The sequence below is a fragment of the Nipponia nippon genome, unplaced genomic scaffold (genome assembly GCF_047370975.1).
Source record: "Nipponia nippon isolate SJK-2023a ecotype South Korea unplaced genomic scaffold, ASM4737097v1 scaffold_3, whole genome shotgun sequence".
NCBI lineage: Eukaryota > Metazoa > Chordata > Aves > Pelecaniformes > Threskiornithidae > Nipponia > Nipponia nippon.
In genome coordinates this window covers 112,669,571-112,682,412 of record NW_028262347.1, presented here as the reverse complement: position 1 = coordinate 112,682,412, position 12,842 = coordinate 112,669,571, and the positions used below count along the sequence as shown (strand labels likewise).

Sequence of the window (12,842 nt, the reverse complement as noted above, 5' to 3'; positions counted from 1 at the left end):
GCAGCGGGTAGCATCGCACCGGGGCTCTGCACAGCACCTTCCCCATCCTTGCGTTGCAGGTGGGAACCTCCTCTCCACAGGTGGGAGAGCTCTCCCAGGCTCAAACCCATCCACCCGCCTTGAGGCTACACAGCTTCCCCCTGGCTGGTAACACAGGTCTGGGACTTGCAACAGCCTGAGGATCACTTGAACTTTGTAAAGCAAGCCAAGGGCTTGGTTGCTAGGAAGCACCGAGGGGAACAGAAGAAGTATAGGCTCTCACAGGAGTCAGAGTCAAAGAAACCAACCTCCCGACCTGCTAAGGTGCAACTCAAACACAGGCACATGCTTCCTTCAAACCGTCTCCCAGTTCAACGGGCACTGCTTTTGAGGCTGCAGCCTCAATGCCTGAGCTCTGCTTATGCCAGGCCACCAGCCTCTCAGTTCCTTGAAAAACACATTTTCAGTCCTGCCCTGGTATCTCACAGCAGGTTCTGCTTTCGCTGACAAGTCTATTGGCAAAAAACTTCCAGCGTTGTATCCACGCAGTGCTACATGGCTGCACAGCAAGGCGTATCGCAAAGAAAATATGGCAGTATCAGCCAGAGAAAGTTTCATGAGATTGCAGCAGGCAAACCAAAGGCTTTACCTGCAGCGAGACTAAAAGCAGTGTTTTCAGAGCCACACTGAGCCGTCTGCAAGTCAGTTCTGGGCACTTTCGCTTCAGGGCTCTGTGTGCTTCAATCCATGAAGATTTCTCTCCAAAGGTAGTCAAAGATGGGAACAGCCTCTGCTATCCAGACCTTCTATAGAGAGGTCACTGCACATCCATCCCACCTGGGTCAAGTGTTGGGTCCTTTGCTCTTCCCCAGATTTCATTGACAAAGCCTGCTGTGAGCAACTTCTTGAGCCCTGGAGGCTAAACCAGCATGTCTGGGTAGGTCACCTCGCGTGGACCAGCCTCACGCAGCCCCTCTGCAGAACCACCGTATCAGGTACAACGTGGCGGGGCAAATTCAGAGCATGGGTACTTAGTGTTACTTGACCCCCCGTGCTTCCCCTCTGTATTACGGTGCATTTACTAGTATAGGCAGAAAAGGGTGTAAACTGAACCACAAAAAGGAGCTGATTTTCATAGCAAGTGGCCTTGGGTTTATCACAAAGGCTCCTCATAAAAAAGTGATTTTAACTTGAGTGAGAGGGTGGGAAGTCCAGATTTCTGCTGACGCTGGCTGCTGGCAGGGAGGCAACCAGGAGCACACTGTTTACATTTTCTATCATGTTCATTAATGTATATGGCTTTTATTATATCTCCTTTTTACTATTTTCCCTTTTTCTTTAAAATAAAAGTGCTATCAACATTTCTAACGGGAAAAATATGTTCATGCATCCGATCAATTATCACAGCTCTCTCTGAGCCTACCCCCTTTGCTGTGCTGTCGGACCCACGGTAAATCTCAGATAAACCAAAGGACTCCTCTCCCCAGCCCCATCAACTGCAGTCCTCTCGAATGTTATTTTTAATGCCAGTGAATTACAGCATCCCTTCAAGAGACAATCAAGGACAGAGTCAAGGAACAGAAATACCGGTGAGAATAATTCGACAAGAGCTACAGAGAAGGCAGCTCTGACTCATTTCGGACCAGCTTCACTCAGATAAATACGTTTTCAAAGCAAAACACTGTGATTTAGAGGGGGATAGACGGGGAGAAAAACAAACAGACAACACCACTAATAGGGATCAACCCTAGAGCACAGCACAGCGATACGCAGGGCTGCAGCACATGCTCTAACCGTAGGCACTCGTACCGCAAGGCTTGCGGCTGGCAGCCATGCTCTTATTTAGCCTCTGGGAGACAAGATCTCTCCCGACCTCCAGCTCCGTACCCTGCCATGCCATCAGTAATCCCTGCTGATGGCAATCAATCGGGATCAATTCTTTGCTTTGCTTTGCTTTCATTTTTCCAGGAAACTCCCTTTCCTCTAGGATTAATCTTTTTTAGATTGATCTCAGTGCAACCCTCTGCACGTATGGATATCATTAATGTAAAATTCCTTAATAAAAAGAAAGCAGGCCTATCAATTTTGAGATTATATGTCTAGAGACCGCCTCTTCTTGATTCCTGCTACATGTCAGCAATGGTAATTGTATTTGTTTTGCAAATTTATTTTATACTGTTAACAATAAGAATCTTCTGGCTGCGGGAGTACTTGTTTTGATTAAGCATGCAAATGATTCCCTAGGACATGCCAGGGAATCCTACAAACCTTCCTGAAGAGACACCTGCTACCTCTAAATTGATTGAATGATAGCTAAACATATGACCCATAATTCTTAAGAAAACAAGAGGTAAGTAAGAAAGAGGTGAAGAAGGATCAGAGGTAAGAACGCTTTCACAGTGAGGACAGAGAGGATCAGTCAAAGAGGAGACAAATAAAACAACAAAATCTGACAAACAACATTCAGTCCCTAGATCCCACCAGAACAGAGCATCAAGTTGACACAGAAAAGCTAACAGGAAAATGCCATGACAGCAAAGGACAAAATGAGAACGGGGATGCTCTTTGCTCTCACCACTTGTAGCAAGACCCCTACAGTCAAATACTGCCACAACTAATGAATGCCTTTCACAATAAATTGAACAGTTTTCAAATATAAACATGGTTACCCATAAAATCTCTACATACAGAGGTACTAAACACTTCACTTTCAGAAGTGTTGTCAGCAGTCAATACGCTTTACTACGAGTCACCTTGGGACATTGGCAGGTGACCCACAGGTCAGGGGCATGAACCGAAATAATCTCTGGGAGCCCTACTTTCAGTAAATGCCAACACTGCTTTGGCACCCTGCCCAGGGTCTTCTGCACCAGTTAATCCAACCCTGAGCAGGATTAATTTCTCATACACACACACACACTCATTCACTCTCAAGGGCTATATACCAATCGTGCTGAAAGCAGAGCGAGTTTAGAAAGAGCCTTTTCTCCCCAGTGCCGTATTTGTTCTCAACAAGCAACTCTCTGCAGAATACAGGAGATGTTAACGCCCCAGTGAGGCTGATCCCATCACCAGCCACTCCACCAAATGAGAAGTTACCCCAAAATGTAGACAATAACTTAGATATGATAAGAATAAAAGTAATACCAACTTCCAAAGAAATCTCACTAACATGAGATAAATGTAGTCAGGTCTTCATTTTTTTTGCTGCTATTGTTTCTTATTTCTTCTGGGATATTTGCAGTTTTAATTAGGTGTAAGAAGTTGGAAATTATTAAACTTGAAGGTGTGCACAGCAGTGTGCACCGGAGTACAATTCTGTTCAGTGATACTAACTGCAAGGGTGAAATGTGGTATTTGGAACGGTTATTGCAGTATAGGCAATGAATATACGGAGGGAGACGCAAAGCGTGAGGCTGATTTCAGCACTTGCATATAGATATACCATTCACTACACTACAAGGAATTAAAAGAAAGCTAAAAATAGAGCTCTATTGTGCAAAGTAAGAATAAATGAAGTTGCATACAGTAACTATTTTACACTCGGGAAATGGCCTCCACCCTCTGCTGTTCCCCAAAAGCCCTACAGCTGCAGCTCAGCAGGTTGTGCTAGGGCTGAGGGCTTCCACATCGCAACCGAATATCCCATACCTCCCACCAACACGTGTGAGCAAGACCCAGAAATTGTTCTCCGGGACAATGCCAGTGCTTCACACCTCTTTTGCACAGGAATAAATGACCAGCCAGGTGCAGGGAAGTCTATGGAAAATAAGATCCCAATGAAATGGGAAATGAATCCAGACAGCCACCCAAAAGCCTATTGCCGTGCAGCATGGAGGGAGTCCTGCTACACCATAACTCCTGCTTCCTTCTCCCTTTTTGCAGCACAACCACACAACTGTGGCTGCATTGCTCACCAGGCCTATATACATGTGGTAAGGGGAAAATCTGGCCATGCATAATACTTACGTGGGACTCTGTATGCACCACACAAAGACACAAGCCATTATATTGTATCCAAAACTTACAGAGCATCACCTGCAAGCAGCTTAAAAACTCAGTGGTTCAAACTGAAAATTACATCTGTCAATCAGTACTACTTCCCAGGCTAAAAAGCCGATGCGCTCTCACTAGGGACTTCTTTGCGATTACATCGATGCCATACAATTACAGTTTGGAAAATGCAGCACAAGATACCTTTTTCCCTGCTCCTTGTAAAAATTACTGCACCACAAAACACTGATGAATGCCTGACATGTAAGTAAAGCAAAAATAAAACAAAGGCCTGCAATGAGGGACTTATGAGTAATTATGACTTGTAGGGGGGGAAGGTTATTGAGCAAATGTGCAGGTACGCACAGACCCACATATCCCCTGCACATGAATTAATCCACTGCGTACACTCTAGCTAGTCAAAAGCCCTCTGAAGAGATGTGCACATGTTAATCACTAACCTCTGCACGTCTACATAGACTGAATCCCTCTCCCAGCACAGGGCAGCAGCTTCCTTGGCTGAACCATCACTTTATGTTAGTTTGGTTCTGAGTGACAGAGAAATAAAAAATATTCAGGGTTTTCTTTCTCACACAGAAACTCCTGGATTTGGCCCCCTAAAATTAAGAATAGAGTCTTCCGCAAATAGCATCTCACTCATAGCCCTAAGGAGGAATTAAAAACTAATGCAGCAGGTGACAGTCGAATCAAATGCATAACAAGAATATACATATTATGACATATATTACAGATATGCTTGAAGCATGATTAGCTAGCAAGTAGTTTAATATAAATATTTAGTAAACTCTGCCTATGTTACAGGAATACCATAGTACACAGTCATTCTTGAAGAAACCAGCCTCAGATGAACCACAAGTAACCAGATTAACATTTCTTGTTTAAAATACTGTTAAAGTAAACACGGTATGTATAGATATTACTTTTTAAATAGCAAGTAACCATCCTGTCCATCAAGGTTGTGTTAGCTTTGAACTTCCTATTTCGACTTTTCTTCTCTTTGCACAGAGAGCTCTGGAAAGCACCCCAGGACTTCTGTGGATGGCAGTGGGAAAGAGAAAGGGAATAGGGAAGAGGAGCAGAGGCCATCATGGTGCCAAGTGCAGGGACATAGACGGAGAGTGCGTGAGGACGCTTGGGCAATGCATGTCATTTCACAGAGAAGCGTGACCAGCTTCCATGTCCAAACATGTCAAGCCATCAGTGTCTCCTTTCAAAAATAAAGGTGCTGCCTTTCACGGCACAAGCCCATTGGGGTTTGTTTGCTAGCAAGGAATGAAGTCGGAGGTGGGTCTGTCCCGGGAAGCTCAGGCAACTGATGCTTCAGTGCCCTTAGTTCAAAGCTTAGTTTTCCTCCCAGTCCCAGCGGGCGGGAAACTTTCCTTCAGGTGACTCAGAGCCCATTCAGCACCCACCAGCTCCCTCATTAGGACAGACTAGCATGGCTCTCCTGCGCTGCCACCAGATCAATGGGAAAGCAGAGTTTTCACTTAAGGAGATGCCTGCCCATGCAAGCATGCATGTACCTCACTGGCTGGCTCAAATAGGATTGATGCAGCACCGGCTTGCAGGGCTTCACACAATAGACCCGAGCAGCAGTGCAGGTCCAGGGACATCTGGCATCACCACCACCAACCACCATCCCCGAGCATCATGCTTCATCCACCCACGGCTTTCCCTGTGCCAAAGGATGCTGAGACTCCTCTGCCCGGCAAGAATGCTGCATGACTTGACTTTGCTGCTTGAAAGCAGATTTGTGGGTGAAAGAGGTTAGAATGATGCCAGGTGTTCCTCGTCATGACAGTCTCTGTATGGCCGCACTTGACTGCTATAAACCTCTGGCCTTACGTCAGTGCACCCACAGTTTTTAAACATCACCACCCTGATTTTATGCTTTTTTGAAAGGGTGCCTCCCTCGTGATCCACTTCAGCAGCTTTTATCTCAATTTACTTTTCTGACCCTGCCAAGGTCAGGGTGGGCCCAGGAGGAGGCACTGGGCATGCGTCTCAGGGAAACTGGCTGCCTCCCCAGGACCGGCTCAGCAAGCAGCCAGCCCGTGCAGTATCTCCCCATGTAAGCTAATTTTCAGTGAGGTTAAATTACTTAGGTGCTTGTGAAAATCCCAGCCCATCCTTGCAACACAGAGAGGTCACCAGAAATGTCTGGAGGACATGAATTTATGCTTTACCTGTGCTTTCTAAAAACAAAGGATGTCAGCCCCCAGGGCTGTCAATACAACTCTTTTCAGTATCGTTACATTCATTTTCAATTACACTTCAGAGAAATGGATAAGGTTTCAGTTTTCTTTCCCCAGCTATTTTGAGTCACATCTGAAACAGAAACATTCAACAGAAAGATGGAACTGGAGGAACGGTAGCCACAGACAAACCACAAGTGCAGATGCAGTCTATTTTTGTTAAATGTGCTTTGTTGCGTGACTTTTTATTATTTACTTTTTTAAAATACAATGCTTGTCCATTTTTTTTTAAAAGCATCGCTGTGCTAACACAGCAGTGCATCACCTCTGTGTACACACAGCCTGTAGCCCCTCTGTATAAAGAGGGCAATTTGAGAGAGTTAATACCCACACCTCCTCATTAGTTTCCTTCTCCCAATAAAATAAAAATTAAAAAGAAGCACGCTCACTGGAGTCGAATCGCTGAAAGGCAGAAGTTGCAGGATTAGCGTGCAGTGCACCGCTGGCTGCGGGCAGGAGAAAGCCCCAGCAGAAATGCCAAGTCCCTGGCACACACAAGAAACATATACAGCTATTATTCTTTCCCAGCCAGTTTTTTTCAAATTCATTCAAATAATGCTTCAAAGGGGAAAAGGCACTTACAATCAGAAGACAACAGCCAGAGCTCTTTTTTTATGTTGACCCGACAGTACTGTTATTCTGCATATTGCATGTATATCATGAGATTAGAGAAGAAATAAGGTCAGACCACGGATGACACTTTAGAACACAAACAACGAACAAGTAAAAAACTCTATTGAGACATGCTTGCTAAATATCTTTAGGGAGAAAGTCATCTACTTCCTACCTATGTCCATTTGTTCCTTAAACTATAGGGTTTGGACTTGGTGGAAAATATGAGAAGAATCAGGACTGTAACGTGAATATCCGCAGCCTAAGTGTACATACCTCGTGCACCTCTATTCAAAGAAAGGATACGAGCTACTCTAAGCCCACGCGATGCTTTACCTGTGTTTTTCATACCCATATTTACTATTGTAACAAGGAAGCGTCTCTAAAAATACATTCACACTGTACTGAACGTACTGCATCCAAAGTTATACAGAACGTTTCAGAGCAATAGGCAAGTTTAATATTAAGGAGTGCAACATTCTCACAGAAGTATTTATGGCATGAGATTTGCACAGACAGGGACATGGCTAGTATCGCGTGCTGTCTATAGATTCAAATTCTGGTTTAACGGCGGCCTGTGTGGGATATTCCAGTCCCTTTCCAGCTCCCCCCTCTCCCCCGATTTACATTACCCAGCAAACGCAGACAGCATGCTGCGCTTAACCGCTTTAGCTTCACCTAAAATCAGCCAATTCACACCAACGTTCATTCCAAACCATGTCAATTTAAAATGAAATAAACCAGAATTCATGGTAAGAAGAAACTGATGGTGGAAAGGAAAAATCAGGTAGCTGTTTTGAGAGCCTGCTAAGCTGCCTCGCAGTACCCTTTAGCTGCTTTTTCCCCGCGGGGAGCAGTCAGACAGCGCACCCTCAGACACCCTTACTCTCCTTTGGCCCCCGCACCCCTCAGCACACCCGCCAGCGCTGCACAGCCAGGTACTTGTCCCTTACCCCCGGCAACACAGCCGGAGGAGCACACCCCGCCCGGCCTCCCTCGTCGGCGGGCCCCGCCGCGGGAGCGGGACGCTCCGGGAGGACAAGCCGGGCACAGCCCGCATCCCCCGGCTGCTCCCGCCTCACCTTGCCGGGCCGCCGCCCGCTCCCCCCGGCAGCCGAGGCTCGGTCCTTACCGTAGAGCAGGCTCCTCGTCACCTGCCCCCCCATGGCCGCGCAGCCCGGCGGGGGCACGGCCGGCCCCGCTCCGCGCCAGCAGCCCCCGGCCCACGCGGGAACCGGCTGCCCCACGCCGGCAGCCTCCACCCACTCCCGCGCCTGCCGCCGCGGCACCGGCGCTGGGAGCTGTCATGTTTATTTACATAAGAAGGAGGAGACTTCGCGGCTTCCTGAAATAGCCGCCGGCCGTTCATCGATGCAGCGTGTCCCCCCCCGCCCCGGCCCACGCACACGGTCCCACAGCGCAGAACGCAGCAGGCAAAGGCATCCACGCGTGATGCTACGGTCGCTGGGTGCTGCTGGAGGGGGCTGCTGGCCGGGCTGAAAACCCGGCGGTACCCGGCTCGCCGGCAGCGCTAAGAACAAAGCAGGAGGCACTGCCAACTCCACTGAAAAAAACTGAAGAACTCATTTATAAAATCAAACGGCTTTGGCCATTTGAAATTTTCGCTACCGGTGGTTTGGTATCCTAGAGCAAAGCCCTGGAATGAATTAGAATGGGAAAAAAAAAAAAAAAAGAAATTAAAAAAGATTAAAGAAAATTATTACCAGACATCACTGCACCAGAGTCTTCAACCGGCCTCTGCTGGTTAATTAATAATTTAATAGCAAAGAAGTAGTGCTTGAAATGCAGAATGGTTCGCCACGGACTGTAATAATAAAAACATTACCCCCCGTAAACTCTTTTGTGCGAGGCTTGCATGCTTAGCCCAGATACAATGCTTCCTGCTCTCCAGCTCATTACCTCTGCTGATGGACAATGGCCAGCGTTATTAAAAGCAGGGGGATGCCAAGGGTGGTGCAGGGAGGTGCGCAGGGTACCACAGCCAGGGCTGGTCCCTCAGTTGCTCTCTGCACCCCGCGGATCGTGCAGGAGCTTGCTCGTTCCCTCCTCTCCATCTCCAGCACCGCACGCCCCTGCCCACACGCACGTCTCCCTGCATAGCTCCTGTCCACTGCTCTGAGGGTAAATGAACACAGCAGGCACCGAGCTGCCACAGCCGGCCATGGTATATCCCAGTTGGCTTGTTTAACACTAGCTCATGCATCTTTACACTATGCTGCAGTTGCTCTTCACTCTGCAAAGGAGCGGGAGTCAAACTTGCGCAGCCGCGAGTGCAGCTCTGCCTCCCAACTCTTACCATGGTGCTGGGCAAATCCTGCCATCCCACTGCCTCGACTCTGCCACCGGAAAAATGGGAAATAAGATTTTCTCTTGGCTGTGTTGTACAGATTATTGCTTAGGATGGCTGGGTGCTGAGGTCTCAGCACTTCTGGAAAAAAAAAAAAAAGCAGTGCAAAAAAAGCCCAAGCCAAAAAGCACAGTCAGGGTGTTTGCGCTAACGCCGCGTGCGTGAGGAAAGCTGTGCCCAGCGTTTCCAACCTGCGAGAGGAGCCTCTCCCGAGCCCCCCAGCAGCAGCCAGGCACCACCGCCGGCTCACCCACTGGCTCCTGCCCGCCCAGCCGAGGAGACTCGCACCGGGACCCCAGAGCCAAGCAGCAGCTCTTCCCTAGCTGAGCAGCACGCAGGCAGTGCTCCGCTCCTCCCTACCCGAAGTCACACTCTGCAGAGCTTACGGCAGCTTCTTGGCAGAAGACTCTTCCTTTTTTTTCCCCCTCTATTTTTTTTTCCCTCCCCTCCCAGACGATGCTGCATTTACAGCAGCGGCGGTGCGGGGCGAGGACACATCCCCAGGAGCACCGCAGTGTGGCCTCCGCACCCCGCCGGGTGCAGGACATCTCTTGGGTCACACCAACCCATCACAGCAGCCCGCTCTGCTCCCATGCCGCTGGGGACTCACGGATGCCACAAGGACATCGCCAGTTTCATCTCCTGGCGGGCAGCCCACCCGCTTGGGCTGACGGCAAAGGGTCCAGGCCCTTCCGCCATCAGCTACCACGCTTCACTTGGAGGAATGAGGATTGACTTGGACATTCAACCCCAAATTTTTGCCCTTGGTTTCTCATTTCAGCTCTGCTTTCCATCCTTACCTTAATCTTGCTACAGCTTTGTGAATAATTGACTTCTTGGTTCACTGTCTCAACCAAGAGATTGCTAGACAAGAAAATATCATTTCATGTTGGCCTAAAACCGAATGCTTTGTGCGTCTTGCTGAACAAAATGTTTCTTTAACTCAAACTGAAGCATTTTATTTTTGGAGTTATTTTTACCTCATTTTTTCAAGTTATGGTCACTGAATCCAGCTCTGAAATGATGTCTCCAAAAAACCATTAAGCCCTTTGTTTTGAATATAACAAAAGGAAAATTTTGAATTGTTATCTTTTCAGATTATTTTATTTTTTTCAACTTATTGGCTTTGTTTGTTTGTCTGAGGGGGAGGGTGGAGAGGGCAGACTGCCAGAATGAGTCATCCCATTTGGCAGAAAATGATAAACAATTTCAATTGATTTTTAAAATTGCATTTTTTCAGAAAAAATCCAGCACCCCCCTCCTGAGCTTCCCTCACTGCTGTGAAGTACTTCCTGGGGGACGCAGCCCCACAGAGCCATCCATGGTAGTCAAACGGCCTGTCCACCCTGTTCTGTGATATTTCCTTGAGGATTATGTGCCATATGGCAAATCTTTCCTTCACAGCCATGTCACGCTGGAACTTAGATTTGTACTTATCACCTCCAAGTCCATTTCAGACCTTGCCCTTTTCCAAATTCCTCTTCAGTCTTTCATGCTTCTGATTTTTCTCTAGACATAGAGAAAACGTATCTACAGCCCTGTTCCTGTTTTACAATTCTCTCTGCCGATACCCTCTAGGTCCCCTTGGGGTATTTCATTGCCCTTACCAATACAGGCAAGGCCTCCCATTTTGGCATCAAGTATAAAAATCAGTATCATCACCATTTGTGCTCCCTTCTAAATCCCTGACATAGGTATTAGGGCTGGACTCAACAGAAACCCAGCCCCCTAAATCCATTCCCCTTTGTGAGCAGTGTCCAGAAAATTCCGGCCAAGCAGCAGTGCTGCTGTCCAAGCCAGGAGGAATCTGCTGCAGGAGTATTTTGAGGCAGCATCTGATCTTGCTAAATACGCTTATTAACCACAAGAGTAGGACGCTGAGGCTGCAGAGGACTTAGGTAGATAGATTCATGGTCAGCAGGCTGTATATTAGACTAAAACCTTGAATCCTTCCAAGCGGCCTTGAGCAGACAACAGGGCACATCTCCCACCCCTCCCAGGATAAAACCCCCAGCCCTGCACATTGGGCAGCAGGTTTGGGTATGAAGTCGAGGGGTCATGAGCACCTGCATTGCTTCCCTGGTGTCCTAGTCAGAAGGCTAGCAGTCAGCAAGGAGGATGCCGGAGACCCACCATGGTCTGGGAAAAAGACATCCCAACATGGCCAAACAGCCCATTCCACCCCGACTGATGGAAAGCAGCAGAGATACGTGCAGGGAACCATAGCGGGGAAAGCCAGCTCTGCAGAGACCTGCCTTCGCAGGAGGAGACACAGAAAAAGGTACAAAGAGACAGGGAAGAAGGAGAGGATGAAAAGTCCATCTCGTGGAGATCGAGGATAAGATTATACATATGCACAGGCCAGGACAGGAAAATGAAATTCCAGTTCATGCCAAGCCTCATGCAGCTAAAACTCTGTTGGGACTGAATTTGGCTCTATGGAGAACTGGAGTTTACTCTTCATAAGGAAGACAAAAGAAGCAATAAAACTTCTCTTGATGCGGGTTTCACTCGCTTTAACAGTGCTGCAGGTAGAGACATCCCGCCAAGAAATGGTCCAAAAAGTTTCCTTGAATATCAGTATGGGGGAAAGGAGGGAACTGTGGAAATCAATCTGATATTTGCCAGGGACAGAGAATCTTCTCTTAATGATTTTTATGTTTAAAAAGGTGCCATCAATTTCTCTATTACCACTTGCACTTGACTTCATGATAACAAACAGACTGACTAGAAATTGTCCTTTTTCACTCAATACAGTAGCTCTCAGCAAAAAGCTGGAGATCATCTAGGAAGATGGGAGACTTTAGGGGAACGCATTCTCAGGTCTGTTTTCAGCATGAGTCTCTGACTGCTATTAGGAGGGAAACTTCACCTGTACAGAAAACAGATTTCCTCCAGGAACCTCTGCCACTGTAACTCCAGAGGAAAAATGATGTTCTTAACAGGAAAGCATCCAACAGAAAACATCTCACCAGCATGTGCTAGTGCACAAGAAATAGGGACCAGAGCTAGGAAATCTTGCATTCTATGCATCCTTTTAACATTAATTTATTGCCATTAATGGACGGGGCTTAGATGAAAGACACATCTCTGCTTTCAATTCTTTATCTGTAATGCAAAGATACAGATACTGCCCTAGCAAAAGGTATGCCGATTATATTCTCGAACAGCTGCATAAACATCAACTAATGAGTTATGTCATTAAAAAGCATTATTATAAAGATGCAGCTCTGGATGAAAGCCAAATCTCCATGTGTAAGTCAAAGGAAATGCAAAGTTCTGGCTGAAATTCTTAAAATCAAAATCACCACTCATACCAACAAACTACAGCACCGCGACCACTAACCCAGGCACTTAATTATCCCTGTACAATTCTCTGCAGGCACAGCAGGAAGGGGAATTTAAGGACAGGGAAAATCTTTAGGCTGAATATCCACCTCACATTTGCACTCAGCGTAAATGAGACATCAGTTGCATTTGCTTTGGTGACAGGAGCCGCAGCGGCGCAGCAGTAAAGGCTGCCTCTCGGTAGGGCAATGAAGACATCAGCGAGGTGTTGTAATGGATGTCCAGGATGCAAACTGATTCGGCGAAGGAGACACAGCAGCGATAGG

General features: G+C 47.2%; 1 protein-coding gene across 4 annotated transcripts in view; it reads right to left on the bottom strand.

Moving 5' to 3' along the window:
- NEURL1 (neuralized E3 ubiquitin protein ligase 1) overlaps positions 1–12,842 on the bottom strand; it is a 168,856-nt gene that overhangs the window by 85,345 nt on the left and 70,669 nt on the right. Inside the window, exon 1 of one of the 4 annotated variants that reach the window (XM_087767615.1) lies at positions 8,585–8,606. The exons of 1 other annotated variant lie outside the window; for it this stretch is intronic. In XM_087767615.1, coding sequence (XP_087623741.1) covers positions 8,585–8,591 — 7 coding nt within the window. In that variant the 5' untranslated portion in view covers positions 8,592–8,606. Of the gene's footprint in view, positions 1–4,433; positions 4,450–7,992; positions 8,142–8,584; positions 8,607–12,842 lie in introns of those variants that run through there. 2 more of the 4 variants (XM_087767614.1, XM_087767617.1) reach the window with 2 other exon arrangements.